A 26,925-nucleotide genomic window follows, 5' to 3' on the forward strand; every position below is an offset into this window, starting at 1 on the left:
CTGCTCCTAAAACAACAGCTTGGGGTGCAATTGTGGGCCATGGTCTGGCACTGCCTCTCCTGCTGTGGTATTGTGTCACCCCTCCTCTCACAACCTTGGGGATGGCAGGCTAGGACCACACCTCTCTGTTGATGCTGGCAGGAACAGCACGTTCCTGAGGGCCACAGTTCCAGAGAATGCACCTCTGTGGGGAAATACATCCTGCTCCTCTATGCTTGCTGTGAAAAATGACAAGGCTAATGTTCGTAAGGTGAAGGTGGGGCTAAACCAGTTTCATTTATATGGTATAGGCTGTCAAAATCCATATAAAGAGTAAGCATATTAGAAGGGACACGTATGAAAATTATCAGACAGCCATGTGTATTAATCTTAAATTTGAGAAAAAACCCCCCTAAACTCATCCCCTTGGTTGCTTCTGTATTTTTAATGGGAAAATTAATATGGGGAAACAGAAAAATGAAACAAGCTGATCACTCAGTGCCATTTGCTAAATGTTATCATTCAGGAGTGGTGTACACAGAAGACAGCAAATCTTGTAGATATGTCAGGGATGATTCAATGTTACTGAAATAACTTGAGAACATAAGCTCTCCTTACCACTGTCAGAGTAGCTAGACGTGTTTGATTTAGTTCATTCTGCTGTGCCGTGTTGCTCTGCTTTTTCTGCTAACTCCACAATTCAAGCTTACAATTGGGAATTCAGATAACACAGCCCTTCACTTCTGATCTTAGTTGAATACCAATGCCATAATTTTATGCTTCCTTGCTTTCTCTACTTCCTGACCTTTCATGTTTCTTGAGGGACATCTCATTTCCTCTAGCTTTCTAACACCTTAACACTTATTTCTTTATATTGGTGATACAATTAAGTACACATCCTTAATTGAGTTACAAGCAAATACATAGAATAATAACAGGGTGTTTATCTTTGTCAACCCTAGACAGGTAATTAAAAAGTCTCCTTCACACTCTTCTAGGCAAACAGAACCCTTTAAACTGATATGCCGCCTTTACATAATGTCAATAGACTGTCTTCTCTCCTCTCTTTAGATGGCCTTGTGTATTCAATAGAAAATGCAAATTTGCCTTACTCAAAACTCAGCTGGAAATAAACCTAACACTCCTATTAGACTAGTTCCTCTGGTTCAGAGTACACTGAATTAGAATAAAAAGTTACTTCATTACTAGATCGGACAGAGCACAATTTCAGAGGTCATACCTTGGGGACAAAGTCTGTTCAGATTTTCAGTGCAATACTTCCTGATATGTGCTTGGATTTAACATAAATATCAGCTAGGCAGAGCAGCAGATTTTCAGTGGTAAACTGATGTGGCTCTGTTAAAGGTCAAAGGAGATGATTTCCATCAGCCGAGGACATCGCTGACCTGCCATTCATGTCTTGTCCCTTTGCCCTTCAGAAGAGGAGGAAACCCTCTGGCATTCAGCAAGGTACTGACAGCCAAAGGCTCTGTTGTGGAACAGCTGAATTTCAAAACATTTATGTAAGGCTGTTGAAGAGGAATGGTCACATGCCAAGGGCTCCAAAGCGCAGTCAGTTTGGATTTTGTAATCAGCATGCCACTGGCTGAGATGGGCTCAGCCAGGAACCTGAGCTGGGATACATCAACTTCAGGTCTGGTTTCAGCCTGTAGTTTGCTCTGCTCTGTATTATTCCTCCACTGCTCCCTCCAGGGATTGCTGCTTCTCCTGCTACCTTTTCAGCAGATTCGTGTTCTGTCTTAACATTTCCCACTGTAGGCCCCAGAGATCTCAGTACTCCTGAATTAAAAGGTGCCCACAGAAACACAGATTACATGGCCCTTTTGGCCACAGGAGCAGCCGTTTTCCAGCTTATGGCTTCTGATGAAAGCCAGTTACAAGCATTAGGATGGATGCACTCCAATCACATGTTGTGTGGATTACAGATCCCATCGTAAACAAGCCAGCTCATAGTAAGAAATGCAAGGAACATTTGTCCTGAAATCACTCCACCCTATTTTCTGCAAAATTGCTCTTACACATATATCATTGCTCTGCCATAGAGAAGAAAATATTTAGAGCATAAATATTGACATTTATATTGTTCATACTTGTACATGCTAAAGAAATAATTATTTTTTTAAAGGCTTTCAATAAAGACAGCTGTTGGAAACTTAAGAGAGGGAACAAATACCTTAGAAGTGCCTCACAGTAGTTTTGTTTCCTTGGAGATATGTTTTAATGTAGAAATAAATAAGAAAACTCACGGTTCACAGCAATGTGCTTCTTTTACCTAGTGTTTTAGACAGAAAAGAAGTATGAACATGACAGTGCCTTACCCCAATGGTGACGTTATGTAGCCTCATATCAGTGATACTTGGTTTTTAAATGCTCCCATGGGGAACATGCACTTATTTGCAATTGAACTATGCATAACAAATAATATTTTCCTATTGCTATTGTTATTAATTTATTATACATCAGTATTTCCCCTTGATAAAAAGAGTTTTGGAGAATTTTCAAATGCTAAGGCAGAAAAACACTCTTAAGAGTGTTAAAGACTTTACCATAAGACTTAAAGACCTTACCTTTACCATAAGGTAACAAACCCGTTGGTACCCAAAGACACGTCCAGATGTCAAACATCTTTTCTCAGAGATGTACAAGTAAGTGAGTCCCTTGCTTCAGATACATGCCTGCATCACAAAATCAAACAGAAGAGTTCTAGAAAAGAAACCAACATAGAGAAAAGCTTGATAGCCTGTGTGCTGGAGTAGCAGGCAGCCAGACTGAGTGCAAAGATGGAGAAAAGGAAACCAAAGGAACAGAGAGCAGTATTATCAGGCCAGTAATACAGCTACCATACTTGAATTCCAGAAAGGGCCAGTGAAACAAAATAATGGGAATAGTGGAAAGTCAGGACAGCAATGAGAAAGTGGAAAAGCTGGGGGAGACCAGGAGTGCTCAGAAATACTGCTATGGCCATAAAAGGAAAAAGCAGGGCTGAGTCCAAGAGCCAGGAGCTGGCAGGGAAAGAAAAATCACACCAGATCTAATCAGGTGTGTTCCCACCTCCCATACACCTCATGGCACTGACTGAAAATGACAGATCATCTGGTCTGTCCTTGCAGGCTCTCTGCCTAACAGATATGGCAACTGATTTTCTCTACTTATGATATTTGTCCACACTTGCTTAGGGCAGAGCAAAGTGAGAACTAGAACTACCTGAGACCTGGTGGAAACAAATATTTAAGCCATCTTTATTTAATAGTGTGCTCAAGACACTTGCAATAGAGGCAAATTCAGCTGAGTTGAGAAAGTTCGTATATGAACAAGGGTCCCAGATGCTAAAATGTATGATTGTACTTTTCCCCTGCTTGACATGTTTCTATCCCTTTTAAGGAAGACATTGTTCAAATTGTTCAGTTCTTTGAGAGGAAAAGCAGCTATCATTGTGTGATCACATTGAATCCTGTAAAGAAAATTAAAAGTAGAAATCACTGGTGTGAAGTGATGTGCAATTTGAACTGAAACACGTTACTGCAAATCTCATCTGTAGGGAGCCATAGGAAATGGAGTTGCCAGACTACCTTAAAAATGACTGCTGTATTTTGAAATGTGGAGTTCTTTTCTAGAGAACTAATTTTCAGTAGAGGGAGCTGCAGGATCAGGTCAGACTTAGAACTCTGAATACCAGTTACTGCAGCAAGGTAGATTTAAAAGTACGTTAACATGCAGAATCATTAAACAATACCAGAAGGTTTCTTTATCATAAAATTATTTAAACTTTAGAACTCTCCATTGCATCTTAGAGTGTGGAAAAACAAGTGACATATATAACTGCATGTAATAGCATTGTTCCATGTTTTACTTAAAAATAATCTTCTGTTTTCCTGGATTATAGGCACTGATTTGTAATACAAAGACTCCAAAAGCAAAACAAAGCTATATTTCTGCCCTTATTGAAAGACAGTGGCAATTTTTCTGATACAGTTACTGTAGACTGCAAGTTCAGAGATTCAATCAGTGCACATGGGAGAGCCATAGGCAGAGTTCTCTGTGCTGTCTCCATCCGCTCATATTTGTATGCAAAATAATCTGCTTCTACCCAAGGGCAAAACTTGAGTGCCATTTTCTGTGGATGTGTCATTTTCAAGGGTTATCCTTTAGACTCAGCACGGGCTGAGCCTTTTTCCCCTGGCACGTCTGTGCCAAGGCAGGCCAGGCAGTGACATCTGAGCACTGTGCTGTTCACAGATGTTTAGCATTGCTCGGGCTGGCAAGCCTTCTCTGTGCTGACACCACTGTGTCAGCAGTGTCAGCCAAGATGGAAAAACAAGATCTTGACAGGTTCTTGAACAGAGAAAAATGAGGTTACAGCAAAATATTTGATGTTATTTACAAGTCTCGGACTACATCCAAGAATGCAAGCATGTCTTCCAGTGGACCTGCATGAAGAGACCTCAAAAATAAATACACCTTTGTCACAATTATTTCACCATGTCAAATTGCTCCCAAATATTCACAGTCAAAAATATGCTGTGCCACAGGAGCAGCAGCAGTAGGGCTGCTCTTCAGTCACTTAATTCACTGCACCAGTCCTCTCCATGACACAGCCGTGTCACCTGGTATGTGACACAAACACAAATGACAAGGCTATGCTCTTCCACCTGAATTCTCATGCACCCTGTAGGCCCTGCTGCCCTGTATAAAAGGTCATGATGCAACAGCCTTCCAGTGTCAGTATTCTTCCTGCTCATTAGGAGGTTTTAACAGGCTGGTGTTCACAGAATATGCTGGGTTGGAAGGGACTCACAGGGATCATCAAGTCCAACAGTGGCCCTGCACAGCAGCATCACTGCAAGTCACTCATGTGCCTGAGAGCATTCTCCAAACACTTCTAGAACTCTGTCAGGTTGGTGCTGTGACCACTGCCCTGGGGAGCTGTTCCAGTGCCCAGTCACCTTCTGGGTGAAGAATCTTTTTGTAATATTCAAACTAAACCTCCCCTGACTCAGCCTCAGTCCGCTCCCTTGGGTCCTGTCACTGCTCACCACAGAGAGGAGATCAGTGTCTGCCCCTCCTCTTCCCCTCATGAGGAAGTTGTAACTTCAGTGAGGTTTCCCCTCAGTCTCCCCCAGGCTGAAGAGACCAAGTGACCTCAGCTGCTCCTCACACATCTTCTCCTCAAGGCTTAGTTGGCTGCAAGAAGAGAAAAACAAATTAGCAAACAGGAGCTTGGAGAGAGCTTTGGGTAGGTAAAAAGCCACCATGCTGTGCCCCAGAGCATCTCAGGAGCCATGCTGCCCCAGCCACTATTTAATCAATGGAGTGTGAGTAACTCACTGGAGGCCACCACTCATGAGATCAGGCTTACTATGTCTTAGTGATCTGGGACTTGCATCAGGACCTTTCAGCCTTTCTAGTACAACATACCCACCTACACATGCTTTATTTTTAGATCAAGAGCTGACTTGCCAGTGCACTGGCTTCCAGGCCTCACTGCTTTCAGCAAGCTGGCCGTGCTCAGCCCCTGCAGCTCTGTTGCACTGCAGTGCAGTCACCAAGGCCATTACAGACACTGTTAACACCATCTCTGCCCTCTGCTCTGTTCTGTAGGAGATCTTCTGTCTGCTCCCTGTTGGTTGTTGCTCCCAGTGTCACATCTAGAGGCAGAGCATGGCTTGTGTCAACACCGTGCACTCCTAACACGAAGTCCTTTGCCAGGCATGCTCCACATTGGTGCTCCTGAAGGCCACAGGTCACCCCTGCTCACCCATAGCAGCTGCCCAGCCATGGAGATACCCACCTTTTCCTCCTGGTTTCCCAGCACACATTTCAATGTGGATGAAAGAGAACAACTGCATAGTCATCAACAATATGCTAAAATGTCTGAGGCCCCAGCTCAAAGATTACGGCCACCTCATTTCCTGATGGATGTCAGCTGCTTACACCTTCACATGGCCCACAGCCTGTTGGTATTGTCTAAGGCATCAGCTGATGTCAGGAGAAAGGGCACAGCAGTGGTCATTATGGCCCAATGTGAGTTGCCCAATCTTTCTGAATATAACAGAGATGCATTCCCACCTGAGTAGCTTTGGGAAAAACACTAAAACCACAGTAACTATAGTTCCTTCCACTGATACCTTGCATTAACAGCATAGGAAGGCATTTTCCACTCCACTGGAAGCTCTGGCTGTCACTACTGCAGGATGAACGCGGTGTCCTGGAACTGAAGAGAATTCAAATACAGCTCTGTGTGCTTTCAAATGGGAACAACATTCAGTCCCTTAGCCACTGCCCATGCCAAGTGGAGAACAGAGTTCTGGTATCTCAGTAGCTTTGCTGGAAGGCAGAAACCAGAACTCCTGGTAGAAACCAGTGCAAGCAGCCGTGGCGTCCAATTCCCCTTGCATGTGCAATGTGAGGTGCATTGTGTTGGGTTACTTCAGTATGGGCAGTGTGAACCAACAACCCTTTCTTGGCCTCCTTTTTCCTCTCTTTTAGCTCCAGTGAAAACACTGAACACAATCACTTTTCCTAATAAATTCCTGCTGTGCTTTCTGATAGCAGTGTTACAGCACAGATTTATCCCAAACTAGTGAAATTTCCTCCAACAAATGAAGGCAGGGCAGACAGCAATGGCCTTCAGACCCAAGCCTGAGCAATTGACACAGATATGGTGCAATGCTTTATTTACTGGGTGGGTGAGTTTGGACTGCCAAGTCTGCATGGCCAGTGATCTTTGGATATTCCTGCTCACTGCATCCCTCTTCTGCACTAGTCCATGCATTAGTGCCTGGTGTTCCCTCCACAAAAGCTTCAGGATGGACTCCCTGAGCACAGAAAGCAGCAACCTTGTGCTTCTTCCCCACCTCACTTTCCTCCACTGAGTCTGTAAACTCTTTAATGCAGCAAAAACTACAATTTATTCTGTTGGCTCAAAGCTTTGCCTGCACACAGAGGAGAACAAATATACTGTCTGCTGATCTGGTGAAAGAATATGCCTATGTTTACTCTTTCCCAACCCAACCACCAATGTGTTGAGAATTTTCTGAAAGTCTTTACTAGAAAATTACAACCAGGGCAACACGCAGGTGTTTAGATTTTGCCTGGTTTCCATAGAAAATTTAAACACTGTGAGACACAATGGAAATCGGAGACTGCAACTATCTGAGAGCTTATTGGTTTGTTCTTTGGTCTAGGAGCAGGGCAGCATCCACCAGCAGAGTAATCCTCAGAGCAGTTGTTTATCTGATAGGTATTGCTGAGGGGAAATGTCTACCTTAAATGCATCCATCAGAGCTTTAAGCAGCATTCTATGAAAACATGGTATCTAGATACTAAACAGTATCTGATTTGGTTGAAGGCTTTATGCAGCTACTCATTCTAGAGCAACCCTGTCAGTACCAGCTCTCTTTCTTCTCTCAGAGCCCCTTCTTTGGTGGTAAACAAAAATCAGCTTCAAGTAGGTTTTCATATCAAGAAGTACTTGACTATTGTAGGGTTTTTCCTTCTCTGTCTGAATAGTAATACTGTTTAGGCAGAGAACAGGAGACTGAGAGGCAACAGAATATCCCGGGGAGTGAATTCCCCAAAGACAAGTGCTCTCTGTGCCCGTGTGTAAACACAGCAATGGGGATTCAGCTGAGTAACCACGACTTTCTAACTAAAAACCTTTAAGAAATCTGTTTTGATAGCTGATCTGCTTTGCTGAATATCCATCACGGAAAGCTCAGAAGAACAGATTAGATTAACACATTCTAGGAACTGCACAGGTATTTCTGCAGGGAAACATTTTCTGTGGGACTTCCCCTGATGTTACAAGATCTGTGGGACAGACCCTTCGCTGGGGTGAGTTGCTATCCCACCACCTTGACCTCAGCAGCATTGAAACACTAACCTAGCATTTCTTCTTGTTGTGCAATCTCCCCTTTCCTAAAATACAGCTGCTAAATATTAACATGAAAAACAATATTTGGGAGATTAAATTGAACAGTCATTTCAGAATGTTTCACATTGCTACAGGTAAGCATAAAGCTGCTTTTACAGTTCTCCTTTAGCAGCTCTTCTAGCTATGCTGCTGTTATGGTAAAGTTTGTGAGTGGAAATACAGAGGGTGACACAGCATTTTTTTAGAAATATGTCTTCATAACAGTGATGAAGCTTTTATTCTCTCTAGCAGCTGTAAATAGTTAAACTTCTAGAAATCTACTCAAACCTTTAGTGCTAGCTTTACTGTGCAGTTACAGTACATGTACCCAGGCAAAGCTTTCCAGCAGAAAAAATGGGGAAAAAAAATCCGTATTTTGTTTTCTTATTTTTTATTTTTCTTCTTTTTAATATTTATTTTGCAGTTGTTCATTTCCAGAATTTAGTCTTCATTGATTTTTTAATTTTCATTTCTTCTGCTATTTGTTCAGTGGTTTTCCTTTATAAATAATTATTTTTCTGCTTATATTTTTCCTGTCCTATACTACTGAAATTTTGAAAAAAAGAGACTAAAAATCTGTTAATTTTATTTCTTGCTGGAGGATTTCTATAAAAAAAGCCAGAAAATTGCACCTTAGGTAAAATAGCTACCAACAAGAGCAAATCATCTTTTCAGACATGCAAGAGTCACAAAGGATCTAACATTTTTTGAAAACAACCTCATTGGAAATTTTGGCAAGTACATATTAGGCATAATTTCTCAAAGCAGGAAATTGACTGAAAAAATAGTTAATCCTCTCATTGCAAAGTATTTGAAAGGCATGACTGGAGAATGAATGCCACACCCCCTTCTAATTAATTGGACTAGTCATGTATTAATTAAGAACATGCATAAGCCTTTGTGAGATGTAGATCGTGTACATGAAAGTGGGCAAGAGAAGTCTGAGAAGACTGTTCATTATGGACAGAACTAATTTGCTGCAACTTAAACGGTGGTTAGAATCTATTAAATTACTTAACTCTCCTGTTGAAAAGTTGAAATAAGAACAATGTCACTAATGAGAATAAAAGTGATGAACTCCTATTACTCATTTACTTCATGGAGATTAAGGCAGGAGTTCTAGGGAAATGAATTCTGTGTTCAGTTCTGGGCCTTTCATTAGAAGAGGCGCTGGATCGTGTCCAGAGAATGGCAATAGAGCTGAGGGACGTGTCCAGAGTGCAAGTCTGGTGAGGAGCTGCCGAGGGACGTTTATTCTGGGGGGTGTTTATTCTGGAGAAAAGGAGGCTCAGGGGAACCTTATTACACTACAACTACCACAAAAGAGCTTGTAGCCAGGTGGGGGTCAGTCTCCTTTTCTGTATAAAAGCGATAGCACAAGAGGAAATAGGGGAAATGGCTTCAAGTTGAGTATAAGCTTTAGACTCAACTTGATCTTTCAAGTCCCTTCCAGTCTAAGTTCCTATGAAGTTGTGCCAGAGCAGGCTTAGACTCGGTATTATGAAAAGCTTTTTCATGGAAAGGATTATCAAGGATTGGAACAGGCTGTCCAGGGAAGTGGCTGAGATAGCATCCCTGGATAGTTAAAAGTAGGTAGTTAGAAGACCTGTAGATGTGGCCCTTATGGAGATGATCTTGGCAGTGCTGGTTTAAGGATTGGTCTTTATGATATTAAAGGTCTTTTCCAACCTAAAAGTTCTAAGATTCTATTATTCTAATACTTAATTGCAAGACACATGTTTGGAGAAATTTTTGATTCTAGATTATCCTTGTCAGGACAGGGTAAAGAATGATTGAATAGCTCAGGGGTCAAGCTAAGGACAGGGAGGCCCCTCAGCAATTACAGTCAGGGGCAAAATGAAGTCATTTTGGGGAAAATGAATATAATTTATTGCCAATTAATATTGGAGTAAGACAGAAATAAACCCAAACCTAAATGCACCACCTCATCTCCTCCCTCTCTGCCTCATTCCTATGCTTAACTTCACATCTGACTCTTCTACCTCATTCCCCCTACCTTGAGCCGTGCAGGGGGATGGAGAAGTGGGGGTTCTATCGAGTTTAATTTAACACTTTCTCTCCCTTACTTCTTTCTCCTTCCTGAGGAGGAAAGCATCCCCCACAGGCCACAGTTAATGTGAAAAATACCTGCTCATGTATGTGCTCCTCTCCATGGCTGCAGCCCCTGCCAGGAAATTTCCTTCAGCATGGGCTCTCCATGAGTTGCAGCTTTCCTGGGGGCACATCCACCTGCTCCAGTGTGAGGTCCTCCACAGGCTGCAGAGCAATCTCATCTGGTGCCTGGAGCACCTCCTCCCTTCTTCACTGACCTTAAGTGTCTGCAGGATGTTTATTTTCCACTCACTCCTTTCACAGCTGTTGAGCAGCACCTTCTACCCTTCCTAATTTATCACAGAAGTTCTTAGCAATGCCATCCCGTGAGCTCAGCTTTGGCCAGTGGCAGGTCCATGTAGGAGCTGGCTGGGGAAATGACTGTGTGACACGGGGGCATCCTCTGCTGCCTTCATCCAAGTCACCCCTGCAGCCCCCCAGCTACCAAACCCTTGCCACACAAAAACAACACACTGCAAAAGCACAAGTGTCTGCAGTGCTGAGAAGCATGTTCTCCTTCTGTGCCCATTGCTTATATACAATGAACATGTTTTACTTCTTAGAATACGTGCTTCATCTGTAGCAACTATTGCAACAAAACTCTAAGATCCCCCATCTATTTAACACACTATTTATAGTATAATATATATTTACCCTTCTTAGAACAGCAGTTTCTTTTACTTCCACAATAATTACAACTCTAAATACCTGCATTATAGTAAGTTTCACATTCAGTTTACCCTTGTAGAGATGCTTAGTATCTAAGTGCAGCTTCACTAGTTGCTTTCCTGCACTCTCAGTGTTTGTTCACACTCACACTTGCCACAAAGCTGTCATCAACCCAACTGGAAGGTTATGAATTGCTTCACTCTGTTTGATCTTCACTTTGCTTGATCTACTCACAGTGGTTACATTAAGCATATTACTGCCAGATTTCTGCCAAACTGAGATTTTTTCAAATCAAGTTGTGAAAAGAAGAAAACCAATGTGCTGTTGTACAATGCAGTTTTATTTCTTTAATGAAATGCCCTAGTGTCATAAAACAGAACACATTTTTTAATCTTGAAGCCAGCAAGATTGGGAAAAAAGAAAAATCAAAGCTGGTTTTCCTATACATAATTTCCATACTAAGATTACATTCAGAGAAAAAAAATCCCTAGAATTAAAATGTAAGAAGACATTACTTACACAGCTCTCTTAAAATAAACTGGACATGTCATACAACTCACATATGATGCTTTGCTAGTTTAATATGCTACAAACAGGATTATTCAAATGCAACTATGCAGCTTTTCTATTACCTATGACCTTTAAATTTTATTATGTTGCAATACCTTTATTATTTACTTCATGCTTCCTTACCATACTATACCATGATCTTTCATCCTTTTCTGGTGGCTTTTTCTCAGAGAGGAGACCCTCACTGTGGCTTTCTTTGGAAACACTAAGCACTCAGTTGCAGATACTCAAATATTCAAAGCATTTCAATATACATTCACTTTGAGATTAAGTCTCCATTTTTCAAATAGGGGTCTCATGACTTGCTAGTAAACTAATGGAAAGAGCTGGTTATTTATTCCAGTTCTCACTGATAAGAATGTGCTCTGGATAGCTGCAATGCCTCAAACTCCCTCACTGTCAGGAAGCTGAGTGTGCACCATTACCTTCTGCACAAGAATTACTGTAACTTCGCAGTCTGGGTACTCTCACAATATTCATGGATTAACCACAATAACCATAGACATTTTTAAACAAATGACACTTTCAAAAAATATTCACATTTGTAGAACTGCATAATTTCATTTTCAATGGGATGTTAGTTCAAAAGTACAATTTCACTTATTAAACATGGCTTTAAAAATACATTATATGTAACACCTGTGTTAGAAGTGTCAGAAAAACACTGGATGAATAAATATTTCAACTCATTGCATTAATGAGGAAAGCAAAGAGTAGTAGTTTTGGAAAAAGTATTCAAGTATTTTCCTGAAATATTATATAACAAAATAAAGATCCTAAACTTTGTATGATTGTACTTGAGGCAAATATAAATTGCAAGTGCTTTTTTTTCATATAGAGCAATATGAGTAATACTTTGTAGCAAAGATATAGAACACAATTTTTGTAATACGTAAAACTGGAATGTAAATAACTTTAATAGAAAAAAAAAAATAACCTGCCATTTATAACAATATTCAAGTGCTTCAGTAATGAAATGACCAATCACCATGGCTTACACTGACCACATATATGAGAGACATGAATCTAACACAAGCTGGATGACAGAAGTACCAATAAATAGACATGAATACAGACTCATCAGCTGTTTGGATGCAAAAAAAAAACCAAAAAAACCTCATATAAAGTTAAGTTTTAAAGACTATTTTAAACTTAAAGAAACACTTAAAAAAAGACAGAACAGGAGCTAACTTCTGTCCTCAAACAGGATTAAGCCTGTACAAGAAGAGCAAAATTTAGCCCAAGCCCTAGACACAAAACATGCACGTGCCACAATACACAAAACTATATACAAGTTAAATAATCACTCAATAGCTCTATATGACAGTCTAATGTTTTTTGTTATAAAAAAAAAATCAGCACAGTGAATTCATGATTTGTCACATGCCAGTTTCTTCCCTTGGCTTGACAAAGCAAATTATTTTGTTTCATATTTAGTTAAATTATTTTAAGGATTTTCAATCATCAAATCATATTTGTAAACTTAAGACTTCAACATCTTATTTTGCAATGACATTTTAACATATGGAGTAGAATGTCCAGAGAATTGTGAAGAGGGAAGCTTTTAATAAGTTATCAGATATTTTTAAAAACTAAAACTTGCTGGTGTTTGAGAACATACTTATATTTGCCTTTCCTGTGCCTTCCTGATATTATACAAGTACTCCTGCAATTTGCTTGCAAGACTTTTCAGTTGCACTGTGTGGTATTTGGTATCATCCAAATAGTCCTAAAACCTTTTACAATCCCAAAACACATGATGCAAGGAAACCTTCAAAGACAGAATATATAGGATGAGGTGTGACCTGTATATAGTTGTGCTTTTATTTTTCAAATATCTGTACACTATAATTGTTATTAGTTAAAGCCAGGAATGTGTGTTTGAATTGCATTGATAAGTTGCAAGGTATTGTCAGAATTACAAAATGAAAGATTATAATTAAACAAACAAAAAAAAAAGCTAATGACAACACCGTGATCCAGCATTTAAGCTACACACAATTACATAACACTCCCAGCAGAAAACATCTTCTCAGACACTGAAAATGTCTTATCTTGGTGCCAGTGGGAAGTCCAATGTTTCATAACATTTAGATATTATTGCAACACAACTACTAAATTAGCTCTCTATAAAAGCAAAGAGAATTTATCAGTCATCATGAATACACAGATATAGGCCAGGCCCATCTTTTCTAACATAACAGATTACATTGCTCCAATATATATTTTAATGATTACAATGTTTTTTTCTAAAATGACACAATACAGTAAGATATCTAAAATTATAGTGAAGCCATAAAAAAATCTAGAAGTTTAAAATACTTGTCAATTTGACTAAAATGCATATTTACTCAATTTCCTTGAGCTTCTATTTTTTTCTTCTCCCCATTGGAGGAACAATGTCTATAGTAATTGTTCAATGCTACTCTGGCTGTGGGCAGCTTCATCTTTACAGTCTTCCTCAATTCCCCTTGCAAACAGTTTCATTAACTGGCAGTGAACCCTGAAAAATACAGAAATTAGTAAGAAATAAATGGGTAGCACTTATTTAATTATAGTCATTTAATTCTAATAATCCATTAATTTCAAACAGCTGGACAAAGTTTCTTATTCCTGACTACAGAAATCACAATCTCATTTTAGATACAATCCTTCCCTGCTAAGAGAGCTGGAGGTTTTCAAGGATCCTCTTTTATGCCCCTTATCCACACAAGAAGTTCTATAAGCACCGAGATGAGCCAATCTTGTACAATACACAGCATTTATAAAACTCACCTTTGGACTGCTAAGGGATTATATTTTATTGCAACACACTTGTATGTAAACATTATGGGTCTGGTTCTCTTTGTTCTAAAAACAACAAACAAAACAAGGAACCAAAACTAATCCAAACAACAACAACAACAAAAATTAACCAAAAATACCCTTTCAAATTTCACAAATTTCTTTTCTAATTTGATTATTTGCACAACTGCAAAATCCTTTCTCCATATGTGGAGACTGGAGATATAACTGTGCTGTGTGCAAAAAACCACAAAGTATGGAACACACTCAGTATTTCTGTGAGGTAAAGATGTTTTCTTAAGCAAATAGGAAAAGCTATTGCTCAGAGTAATGAGGCATTTCATACATTTAAAAAAAATCCTTTCAACACCACATTCACTTTCAGCGCTTTAAACACATAATAACAGTTCCTAAGAAGTAAGTATGACTTCGAAGGTAGGGCCACCCATCTCACTCAGAGTGATCATTTACAACATACATGACTGCAGTATTCTCTGGAAAGGATTCAAAATGGTAACAAAAATATGTAGGTTTATTATCAGAAGACTCCAATTTGCTATGCACAGGAATCTTTTTGGGATGTCTTTATAAGCATCTTTGAAATGCATTTCAATATACATTCAATATACAAGAGAAGGCTTAATGTGTTCAGCTATATAGACAGAAAAATCTAAGCTTACCTCACTTCAACTGCTGAACTATCCAGAGTTTCTCCATCACAATTCCAGGTGCTATTAACAATATTACAGCAACAGGCTGGATGATCTCTGCAGAACTGGCCAAAACGTTTCTTTCCAATGTCCATGACATTGCTTTCATTGTCTTCTGAAAGCTTCGATGTAAATTGAAAACACTTAACCCGATAAACATCTACAAATGGAAAGTCAAACTACAAAAAAAAAAAAAAAAAAAAAAAAAGAAAAAAAAAAAAAGGCAAATCAGGCAATTACAATTAAATAATGTGATGTGTAAAGCTACTCAGCATGCAGCATTTTGTACTCCAGGAAAGTCTGTTTACTCCAATTTTCTAGAGAAGCTCACCCGAGGTATAAAGTGATATTTGCTTTTGAAAAACTGCACAAGTCAAAAAATAATAAAGCCAAAATGAAACTTTACTTCTCAATGATCACTGTATAGCGCCTATTACAGCAAAATTATATAATAACACCTGCATGGAAGACCATCCCATGCTGAATTTGCCTCCTGACTGAGGTCCTGGACTGCAAGCTGATGGAGGTAAAAGACTCGGGTCTGGGCTGGGGTAGAATACATTCACAGCAGGATTATGCCCAGCATCTTTGGGGTGGAGACCACAGCCACGGGCTATCAGCTGTGACAGACCCACACACCAAAGTGGGGAGGAGCAGAGGATCTGGGGGTGTGGTGAAAAAGCCTCTGGTCAGAAGCAGTGAATGCCCACTCTCTGCTGTGAAGAGGAGCTCCAGGGGCCCTTTTCCCTGGGAAAGGCACATCCGAGGGACATCCACATGAGGGACAGCAGAGGGGCTATCATGCCCCATCAAAGGCCACCCTCAAAGGGGTCCCCAGACCCTGCACCAGAGCACTGCACATGATGCAAAAACGATGCAACAGATCCACAGTCTTACAAGGGACAGTGTCAAACCTGCCCTTCCCATTACATCCCCAAAAAAATAATAATTTTAACTAGTTAATTCAGCTAGAAAAAGCAGGTCAACTAGAAGACTGCTCTTACACTATGATATTGAATGAATGCTTTAAAACAGGCATCATTAACTGAAGGGACAATAAATTAGGGGATGCCCCCATCAACCCTGAAAGCAGCTTAACAGACACAGGCAGAGCTAACTACAGCAAGCTGTATGGAACACAGGTTATTTAGCAAAGGCCATGTAGTATCTCTGTGTGTGTCTATAGGAAGGGGGTGACAGGGAAGCAAATGTGAAAACCAATCTGTACTGATGTACAGTCACCTTTTTTTTCTTCTCACATTTCCTTAAGTTTTCAAGAAGGGCTTCCCAAGAAGGGTTTTTATGGTGGACACTAACCTGAGATAAGGACATATGTACAACCTTGCATTCAATCTCCACTGCAAAACCAGCATATCCCAGAGAGAAATGGGAAGCATTGGAAAGGGCCATAATGACAAAGAGAAAAAGCAAACATGGAGAGACTTTCAAAGATTCCTCAGCTTTTAACCATAAATGAACTGTGAATTCATCAAACTCTATGCTTGGAAGCAGTGGCTCCTGGACCAAAGGGGCTCACTAAAGAGAGTGCTGGTCCAAACTGCTCAGAGGCAAATGCTGGTATCCAAGGCTCCATTGTCACCGGTGTCTGTGCAGAGAGCACCCGAGCTCTCATGTCTCAAGCCTTAGCAGAATGTTGTCCCTTGATAAATGTTACAGCCAATTTGAAAGGTAGCCAGGGCTGGCTTTAATTGATCAAAAATATCAAGGGAACAGTGAGTGAGAAGGACTGAAGGGAAGAGGAGGTTGAGAACAGTGGGAAGGACAAATACGGACACATTCACAAATTGGAAATAAAGGAAGAAGAATCTATACTAATTCCTTCACAGTGGAAGAAGACTAGCATCATAAACATGTGAGATTTTTTATTGCTTTTATACACTAGATATGATATTAGTCCATTGTTCAGGTAATTTCCAGAAGATGTTAATAATACCAGGTTGTGACAAATATTAAATATGTGTAGTCACATACTAATAGTCACAGTCATAACTCAGTTTCAAGAGATATTATGATCCAAAGCAGTGATGAATCTTCCTGCCTGACAACTACAACACATGCAAGAAATAATTTTCAAGCTGAATGCATAAAGCTCATCCTGGTCACTAATATGTAGTAAAATACTGCTAAAAGCCTGCAGTTTCAAATCAAATTGCAGTTCTGGTAACTTAATCCTAAACTACATTTTTATACAGTTTCCAAAAGTGATTTATTATTCTTCACCACATCTACCTCAACTATTCATGCTGTGAGCAGTTTTCGTGCCATGAGCAGTTTTTATGACAACTACATGAGGGCACAGTTGTGATAAAATAATTTCAAATATTGTTCAAACAGCAAATACACGAAAAATGTTACAAAACTGAATTCAGTAGGCAAAAGTGGAATTTTGTTAAAATGCTATGGCCAAGGAGTTGACTTTGGTAAAATGTTTTGAGCTGCTTTTTTTTTCCATGATGCACATGCTGAGATTGCATCACCCAAAATGTATAAATTTAAAAACAAACAAACCTGCTTTATAGATATTATTTCTGTCCTATAAGAATACCAATATTTACACCTTTGATAGATACTGTCAAAAGGAATACACACCTGATCATCTTGGTTTGTATGTCTGACAAGATACCGTAGAAAATCAAATCTGGAGCATTTCCGAACTAGAATGAGGTCTGCTGAACCATCTGCCAAATGAGCTGCTGGTGAAAGGCCTTTTGGACTTCGTGGACAGGCACAGCTCATACTTACTGCATTGATGGCTAGAAATTTCCCTTTTATAACCTTCCATTCTTCTTCACCTTCTGAAACACATCAATAAAGATATGGAGATAGGTAATCATTTGAACTACTCACAAGAACACTAAAAAGCGATCAATGGCAACTTAAAATTCTTCCCTGGACATATTCATGTACTGTCAATAAATATCTAAAATGAACTACATTTAAAAATAATATTTTTAAGTATCTGTTTTTCATATACTAACAGATAATGTTGCTTTCTCTCTTCTGACAGTGACTATCTCCCATAACTGCTTGCCTTCTCTGGCATATGCATGCCAAATTCAGGATCAGTACTATTTGGGAAAACCTGCAAAGCCATAGGAAGGGAAAAGACAGGGAAGTTACAAGTTTTGCTGTGTGAAAGTTCAGAAGGATTAACTGCTTAAAATTCTGTTTTTGCTCTTCAACTCGTTAATCTTAAATAAGCAATGATGCAAGGACTGTAGTTTAGTATTTGGTTTCTGAAGCATTCCTCTTCTGCCTCAATGTAGCAACTTAATGTTTTTAAAATGTCAAAGGGAAGGGTGCTTCCACTCTAGCCCCAAATGTCCCAAGATTAGAACTATTAACAGAGTTAAGTGTTCCCGTGTGCAAATCTTCAGAGATTTCTGGAAAACAACACAAAGCCTCTTTTCAATACCTTGAAACTCTGTTGGAGATTACATGTATACTGAGCTTAAATGTGTTCTGGCATTGATACTACCAGGAAGCAGAGGAATTTTCTAGAACAAAGAAGCATTGGGAGGCAATGCAGAGTTGTTGCCTAAACTGTATTTTCTTGAATATATATAAAAATATATTAATATGTATAAAAATATATTAAAAATGCCCTTTATATTTTTAGATTACACATAATTGTCTTCCTTATCACAATAAGAAAAAGCCAAAAAGCAGCCATAACAATTTTTTTTTACTATTTTTCTCCTACTGGTATAAGTGGACTCATTTCAAATGAACAATTCCACAGAAGTAATGAGTGCAGAACAGATGACAGACAAACATGGTGAAGAGTGAAGTGCCACTAGGGGTAAAATTTAGGAGAGAACAAAAAATGCTTGAGCTTGTTTATGTAAACAAGGATTTTGAGGAATGTCAACTGGTATGGACTTGAACATCTAACATGATTCATTTCCCCACATTTTGGTTAACTTACAGTGATTTTCAAGGTGATTTTCAGATGGGATTACAAATGATGTTTATGCTATGTATTTCATGTCCTGAAATTCTGACATTCCTTACTGCCTCAGTTTTAGGAACTTCAAATTTACTTTAGAGAATCACTATTACAATTGTCTAGGTTATTTTGAACCTGAAGCTTATGATGCATTCATTTTGAATTGACATGTTCCAAGCTCTGTGTATCAGGAAAAATAAAAAGAAAAATAATTGTTTCCAAAGTATTTTGTAGTTGTTCTTCACTTTTTGGACTTCTCTTGTTTCCTGGAATTCACTGAAACATCTTGCTATCCATTCTCTAGTAACAGAACCAAGAAAAACAGTTTTCCAGGAAAAAACACGTAAGCTTATAATGTGACAAAAGACTTAAGGAAAACAAAAAACTTTATTATAATTTTTCCATCAAGACTATCTGTTCTACCTTCTGAGAAACAAACCAAAAATAGCAAGAAAAAACCGCAGCTTTTAAATACAAAATTTTTGCTTAATTTGCCACAGTGCTTTTTAGCATTGCTTGCTTTACTGCTGATCTTTTTATGTTGCTTTCAAACATGACATTACTGAAAGAAGTAATTTAAATCAGCTTATGCAATTAAATATGCATAAGAGAGATGAGACATATCTAAATGTCAGACTATAGAATGACTGTTCAGGCTGCAGGCAAATGACAAGACCCTGCTCTGAGATGCAGGTAACTGAACAGAACATAAACTACTGGAACTGGAAACAACAGGTATTTTCTGATACAACAAACAACAAAATGCAAACATCTCCCTTTACTGATAAATTCTTTTGCTGTTTCTCTGAGAAGCATTAGTAATTCAATCATCAGTGTGTCTAGATATGTATCAACATTTTAAATATGCTTAAGGTAAAATGCTTCTTTATGTTACTGTAATAGATGGTTTTCATCTGGTATAAATCTCAGCATGTTACCCAAGAACACCTTCACTGTTCAAAGTAAGAACGAAGTCAGGGTATCAATCACATTTTAAATGAACAACTGTTTTCACAACCATATTGCAGTGTGTATCACTGTAACAGCACAAATTATTTTCTCAAAATATACTACAGTAGGGCAGTCATAAGCAGGGAGTGCATAAGTGACACTAGTCAGTGGCCTATTGTGTGCACACACTGCAAGTTGTTGAAATCAGCATAAAGTGATAGCACTCAACATTTACTCAGCACATGCACAGAGACTCCTGCACAATACACAATACAAAGAAATATGTTCAACAACAATCAATCAAGCATCCTTCTAACCTTATCTGAATTATACACAAACCTGGTAGGCACAATGAAAGAGTCAGCCAAGACACCCTGCTGAGTGAAAAGCTTATCTGAAGTGGAGACCTAAAATCCTTTCTATTGTGAATCTAAAGTAGCTGATTGTATTGTTTCCTTACCAGTACTGCATGGATAAGAGACTGGACTGCAAAGAAAGCCAGCTACCAGAAGTAGAATAGAATAAAGTAAACAATATCCTACATAACCAGCTGCTAAATGTCATCTGCAAAGTTGGCTAAAACTGTCTTGATTACTAAGCTGTAGCTTTCTTGTAGTTCCTTTGCTAGATGAAAGTTAACAAAAAGGCAGATTTAAAAACGAAACCAACTGACCAACAAAATAACCAAAGAACACACATGAGCATGAAAAAATACACATAAACCCTCTGACAAACAAAAGAAAAAAGTTGGCAATTTATAACTACAATAATTTCTCAGAAAGACAAATTTTTTTCCTTACAAAAAACCTACTGTCATATTTATATAATTATTTCTATGCATTATTTATACTCTAAAAAGAATTCTTTAGCTGAATCTGGGCATAGATTAAAATAACCCAATAAATATTCTGATTTGACCATCTCTTGACTATATTAAAGATCTGAAAGCAGCAGCTAGGATGAAAGCACTAAACAATTGTAATGGGAATTCAAGTTGCACAGAAATCTTTATGCTACCAGTGAATCTCCAAAATATGATAATCTTTTTGCTAACAAATGCCTAGAACTGGGTACAGTGATAGTGCAAAAAAACTGCAATTGTAAGGTAATGTAGGAAATAAGGACCAAATGCTCACCAAAAAAATTACAATTGTATGCACTGGGCTCTACAATAAGAAATAAAAACATAGTAAAGGCAGAAAGAAGCGCCCATAGGAAGCCTGCCTTCTCTTTAAAAGGGGTTTATCCAAGATGATGAACCAAAGCTGGAGGCAAAACTCAAATGTATCTACCATTATGTTTCTCTAGCCAGGCCACAAGTGTAGCAATACCAGTACTTCTTCCCATTAGGATGTAGCACCCAGACATAAAAAGATACAACTAGGGGAATGACTAAACAAATTCATTAACACTTGTTTAAATGAGAGGAAAGAAAAGTTATGCCCATTAGAAAAAAAAAAAAAAACACCACACGAGTGTGCACAGGGGTTAGAATGGGGATGAAAGAGAGAATAAGGATAGCATAACTAGAGAAAAAGGACAGAAATCTCATTTATCATTTATATTGAGTATTGGTGGGATATTGTACAGAAATACTGAAGTCCACTAGATCATCTACTAGTTGTCCAAGTTCACAGCCTCATAGTAGGGTGATATTTGTGCTAACAAACACAAATTTTTAATCCTGATCTATTCGAAAAGTTATCTTAATGAACTGCTTCCTTCTATGACACCTCACAATTTATCCATTCAGTCTTTTTCACAAAAACCATTGTTCTAGCTCACAGAATATGATTTTTCTTGAAGAAACTAAACACACTGAAATATACAATTAGTATAATATCAGAATTTTCTGAGGTTTGGGTGGAGAAGACATGTTTTTCACCTACTTAGAATCATAGTGTTATAGAATTATTTTGTTTGGAAAATACCCCCAAAATCAAGGTCAAATGTCAAATTAACACCACTAAACCATATGTGCCCAAGTGCCACATCCATGTGTCTTCTGCACCCTTCCAGGACACCATTTCCATGGTCAACTTTTCCAATGCTTGACTACCCTTTCCATGAAGAGACTTTTCCTAATATCCAAACTAAACCTTTCCTGGCATAATCCGAGGTCATTTTCTCATAACCTGGAAGAAGAGAAAGAACCTCACAAGGCTACATCCTCCTTTCAGGCAGTTGCAGACTGTGATGAGGTCTCTCCTGAGCCCCCTTTTCTCCAGGCTAAACACCCCCAGCTCCCTTAGCTGCTCCTCACAGGACTTGAGCTCCAGACCCTGCACCAGCTCTGTTGCTTCTCTGGACATGTTTCAGCACCTCAATGTCCTTCTTAAAGTGAGGGGCACAGAAAAAAACACAGGATTCAAGGTGTGGCCTCACTAGTGCTGAGGTGGGCGATGACACTTACCGGTGTTTTCTGTAAACTGAAAGAAACAACAGATTATCAAGTAACTCAATGTTTAGTAAATCAAAATACATGCATATTTGAACTGCTATCTTCTGAAAAAAAAAATTGTGTAATACTATCACATTTTACTTTCTTTCGATAAATTACCTTCATGTTTTAATCCACGTTCCTTGCTCTGTTCTGCTAGCTGTTTCTCACTTTGCTTGCAAATGTAACATCTGAAAACAAAAATACCATTCAATTCCTGAAAGACCTCCAATATTATTCATTTCAATTTTTTTATTTTATCCAGTCATTACAAGATCTTCCCCCACCACAAGATGCACCACAGCACTGACAATCCTCATGTGGCATGAATCATCATAGCCCTGCAGGCAGTGCAGTTATTTAAGTACAGTTCTAAAGATTACTGATGTCAGAGATAACAGCAGCAGAGAGCCACAAGATCACACAGGTTGGAAGGGATCTCTGATGTGATGCAAGTTGGTCTCACAGGAGAGCTCAAAGTTGGTCTTACAAGATCAGGATGCTCAGTGTCTTAGTCAGGTTTTGAGGATCTCTAAGGGTGAAGTCCACCGACCTCTGGGCACCCTGTTCCAACATTTGACTGCTCTAACAGTGGAAGACACTGACATACTGAAGACAGCCCACCTCACAAGTGCCAAGTGCAGGGGAAGAATCATTCCTGTTGACTTCCCTCCTGCTTAGAAAACTCACTGCAAGGTAGGCTTTCCTTGCTGCTAACTCTGGTACAGCTGTTGCTCACTAGGATCCTGAGGATATTTTTGGCAGAGCTTCCTTCCATCCAGTCAGTGCCCAGTCTACACACTTGCATGAGACAATTCCACCCCAGGTACAGGACACCTACATCTTCTGAACTTCACAAGATTCCTATCAGCCATTCCTTCAGCCCACAAAGATCCCTCTGAATAGCAGCCCTGACTTTCAAGATAAACCACATTTCCAATCTGGTATCATCCATAAAACTGCTGAGAGCACACCTTCTGAGACTGTCCCAGTCATTAATAAGCACATTGCACAGTATCAGGCCCAATATTCCCAAGGGACACCACTAATAATTGGCTGCCAGGCAGACTTGGCATTGACAACTTTTCTAGTAGTCCAGCCAGTTTCTCACCCACCCACTTACCTAGTCCACAGCTCATCAACTTAGTTTTAAGAATATTACAAAGGTCTTGTTAAAGTCAAGGTATGTAACATCCATTGTTTCCCCTTCATCCAGGAGCGTGGGGACCTGCATGGCCTGGGGTGAGACTACATTAGTGAAAAATGGGGTAAAGGAGTAACTTTGCAGCCTTGTCTATATATCTTATCACTGTGCTCCCCATGCCACTAAGCAGCAAGTTCCTTCAGCCCACAGTTCCTTCAGCCTTTTGTTATGACCAATATATTTAAATAATCCCTTCATAAGAAGTAACACCCTTCACATCCCTCACTGATTTCAACTCTGCCTGAGCTTTGGCTTTCTCAGTTTCATTCATGCATATTTAAGCAATGCCTTTGGTGTTCTTCCAAAATAACCCATTCCACTTTCACCTTGTCTTTACTACTCAGTTCCTTGCTCACCCAAACTGCTTTTCTACCCTGGTTTTTCAAGTTTCTGAGTATCAGAATGGATTATTCTTGAACGTTGAGGAGATACCAACTAACATCCCTATGCCTCTTTGTACTCCAGGACAGTCTTCCACAGAATTTTGCCAAGATACTCAAATAAACCAAACTAAAATCCAAGGCTGCAATTCTACTTTTTGTCTCATTTACTTCTCTCAAAAGTTAAAGCTCTACAACCTCACAGTCACCACTGCCAAAACTACCCTCTACCATTACATCCCCACTTTTTATCTTCTGTAACAAGACTGGCAGAACAGTTATTTTAGCCAGCCTGTCAATCACCTGCATGATCAATCTCATTACCACACTCCATGATTCTCCTAAATTTCTTGTGCCTGGCCCTATTGTCCTTCCAGCAGTTATTAGGAAGTAAAAAATCCCCTGTGAGGCACCAGGCATTCCTTACTCCATTCCTGATACCTGGATGACAGCTTCCTCCCTCTGGAAGCTCCCCTGCGTGAAGGCACCTAATGGGTGGGGATAGCTGCTCCAGCTGATGCTGGAGTCTGATCTCTAGTGTGTCACAGCACCAGCACTACACAAAGCAGTCTCTTTGTTTCTAGGCAAAGTTTGCGGCTCCTCTCTATCCTGCTGTGCTGTTTGGTGCTGTGACAGGTACTTTATGTCTGATAGCTAAAGCCATATATAAAGAGGAATAATAAATACTAGTGCATAACTTCATGCAGGTGAAAGCAAAGAGAAAGGAAGGAGCACTGGGAGATTAAGGCAGATCCCCTAACTAAAGAAACAAGTGAAGAATATCACAAAGAATTCAAACAGCATCATAGCAGTATACAAAGAAACAGCCTAAATAGGCTGATTCCTGAGAGGACTTGTCCTCAGGACAAGCCATGCCAGATGTTCTATGGCACTAAAACAACTACGAAAATTTCTAAATGCAGTTACAATGTGAACACTTGAGAATTTCTGAATTATTATTTCCATTTATAAAAGCTACAAGGCATCCAGATTTTTGATTTCGTAGTAGCAACACAGCATAGTATCCTCAGCATCTTGTAACTGGGTCCTGTGCTGTTATATTTTGCTTAACTTAAAACTGAGGGAGGAGGAGAACCAGCTAACAAAATTTTATTAGATTTTTGTTTAATGATCTGATAAAATGAGGTGCTCTTTTTAATGAGTCAATAATTGTTTTTACAAGCTTATCTCTTTTAGAATAAGTGTTTTGATATTAAAACCAATAGTTCTGTAACCTCTATTTATGTTTTTAAATAGTTCACACCAAATATCCAGAGATAAACATTAGCCTACCCCGTTCTGCATCTCTCTTTATCTCGTGGAGATCCGTGTGTGTGTTTTGCTGGTTGATAAGCAATTGTTCCTTCATAATAGTGATGAGAAAGAAAGGTCTTGAAGCCTACATTAAAACAGGCATTACACAGCATTAAGTCATTATAAATCCACATGGCAAACATCTCTGCATACATTCCTTGATTTTTCATCTCTTTGCTCCTCTAAGGACTGCAAAACAATAGTAGCCCACCTCAGGCTCAGAAGTCTTTTTCTTACGACGGTTGAGACTGTAAGGAACAAGAGAATACCACAGCACCATTCCAATATTTTAACATTTGCCAGGTTGCCATTATTTCACTTGACAGCTTTAAAAAACAATGAAAAAAAATTAATTTATATATTACTGCTGAATCTTAAAACTTGCCTGCACTAAAACTCTCCTCATGCATCTTCTTTCCCTAACACAAACTAAATCAAACGAGGCAAAAGACACTTTCCACTAGTATAGGATTTATCCAAATATTGAGTAACAAGACTAAATCACTTGTTACTCTCTGTAAGGGCAAAATTAACAATTCATTCCATCAACTGAATGTTCAAGATGGAGGAGTGCCTATCTCTCTCTTTAAATGATTAAAAAGGAAGTCAAAATGTTTAAGACAGAGAAGTTACTATTTTTTAGGCCATTTTTAATATGTGCTATTTTTAATAGGCACATATTCAACACAACTTTATTGAGACCACTTTCCATCTTCACCTCAAAATTACAGAGCTTTACATAATGTGATCCAATATACTTGGTACTACAAAGAGCTTAAAATCAGGCTCAGTCTATTTCTGATTTTTACAAGCTTCGAAGAAGGTTGGTTTGGAGAGAGTAAATCAACTGGTCCAGTATGTTTACATGTGGGTCTCAGATTCAGTCAAAGAAAGAAACTCAGAGTTTCTGGCCAGGCAAAAGCCTGGGAAAGTGCTGGGAAAGAATGTAAATAATTCTTTATCTCTCTTGTTTTTCACATTGTTTATAGTTAAGTTCTATCACTGTGTGTCAAGCACTCTACACCAATGGTGTGAGTTGTTTTCACTTCAGAACCAATGGATTTGGTCCTCACGAAGCTCTGTATAAAAGAGCAGTGTATTGTGAATAAACCGGAGTTTTACTCTCAGCAGCCTTCTGGTCAGAGTCTTCTCATTCCCGTCCTGCCTCGACAGCGACACTTACATGCTAGCAAAATAATGTAGTAATTAAAACAAATTACCTGAGTAGTCATATCTCATTGGACCCATCCACCGCTTCTTCTCACTGTCTTTTAATATATCTCCATAAAAACCATAACCCAGCAATGACACGGAGTATTTCAAAAATGTGTTATTGTGATGTACAGAAGAGACATCCAGAGGCTGACAGTCACCTATGAAGATTAAAAGTGCAAGGGTCTTATTTTATTTGCAGCTGCAAGCATGATAGTAACTTCAACACTGCAAAGTCATTTAAAAAAAAAGTACATATTGCATTTATGTCAATATATTATGTCATAAATGCATATACTTCTCACACATAAAGAAAAGGACATATAATTTTTAATACCAGTTTATTCTCACACTTTAAAGCACTAAACACTAAGTGAGAAGGAAGGGCTCAGTATCCTAAAAACGTGTAATGAAGAATTTACAGTCCTTCACCCTGTAGCAGTAGGAGGGGAGAGTTGAGGAACTATTTAGATTGAAAAAGGCCTTTGGGATCATCAAGTCCAAATGTTAACCCAGCCCTCTCAAGGCCACTACTAAACCGTGTCCCTGAGTGCCACATCTACATGTCTTCTAAGTACTGTCACCCTGTGTCAATGCTTGACAGCCCCTTTCCCTAAGCAGATTGATGCAGTATCTCCTGTAGTACTTAAACCTGTGTGTCATACTATCAGAGGGTAATTCAAGCTGAAGGAGCCTT

The 26,925-nt window shown here is 39.0% G+C and overlaps 1 protein-coding gene and 1 long non-coding RNA gene across 2 annotated transcripts in view; one reads left to right on the forward strand and one right to left on the reverse strand.

Annotated features, from left to right (window-relative positions):
* Positions 1-1,387: 1,387 nt before the first annotated feature.
* The window catches only part of LOC144246321 (uncharacterized), a 44,222-nt gene continuing 18,684 nt past the window's right edge, over positions 1,388-26,925 (forward strand). The window contains exon 1 of the long non-coding RNA XR_013340006.1: positions 1,388-1,449. This is a non-coding gene — a long non-coding RNA (uncharacterized LOC144246321). The remainder of the gene's footprint in view (positions 1,450-26,925) is intronic.
* Positions 11,013-26,925, reverse strand: part of CERK (ceramide kinase) — a 43,032-nt gene continuing 27,119 nt past the window's right edge. Inside the window, exons 8-13 of the mRNA XM_021524819.2 lie at positions 26,237-26,389; positions 24,996-25,101; positions 22,239-22,309; positions 17,368-17,573; positions 14,728-14,936; positions 11,013-13,766 (exon numbers count right to left, since the gene is read on the reverse strand). Of these exons, the coding sequence (XP_021380494.1) occupies positions 13,667-13,766; positions 14,728-14,936; positions 17,368-17,573; positions 22,239-22,309; positions 24,996-25,101; positions 26,237-26,389 (845 nt within the window). The 3' untranslated portion in view covers positions 11,013-13,666. The remainder of the gene's footprint in view (positions 13,767-14,727; positions 14,937-17,367; positions 17,574-22,238; positions 22,310-24,995; positions 25,102-26,236; positions 26,390-26,925) is intronic.

The sequence above is a fragment of the Lonchura striata genome, chromosome 5, assembly GCF_046129695.1.
Source record: "Lonchura striata isolate bLonStr1 chromosome 5, bLonStr1.mat, whole genome shotgun sequence".
Lineage (NCBI taxonomy): Eukaryota > Metazoa > Chordata > Aves > Passeriformes > Estrildidae > Lonchura > Lonchura striata.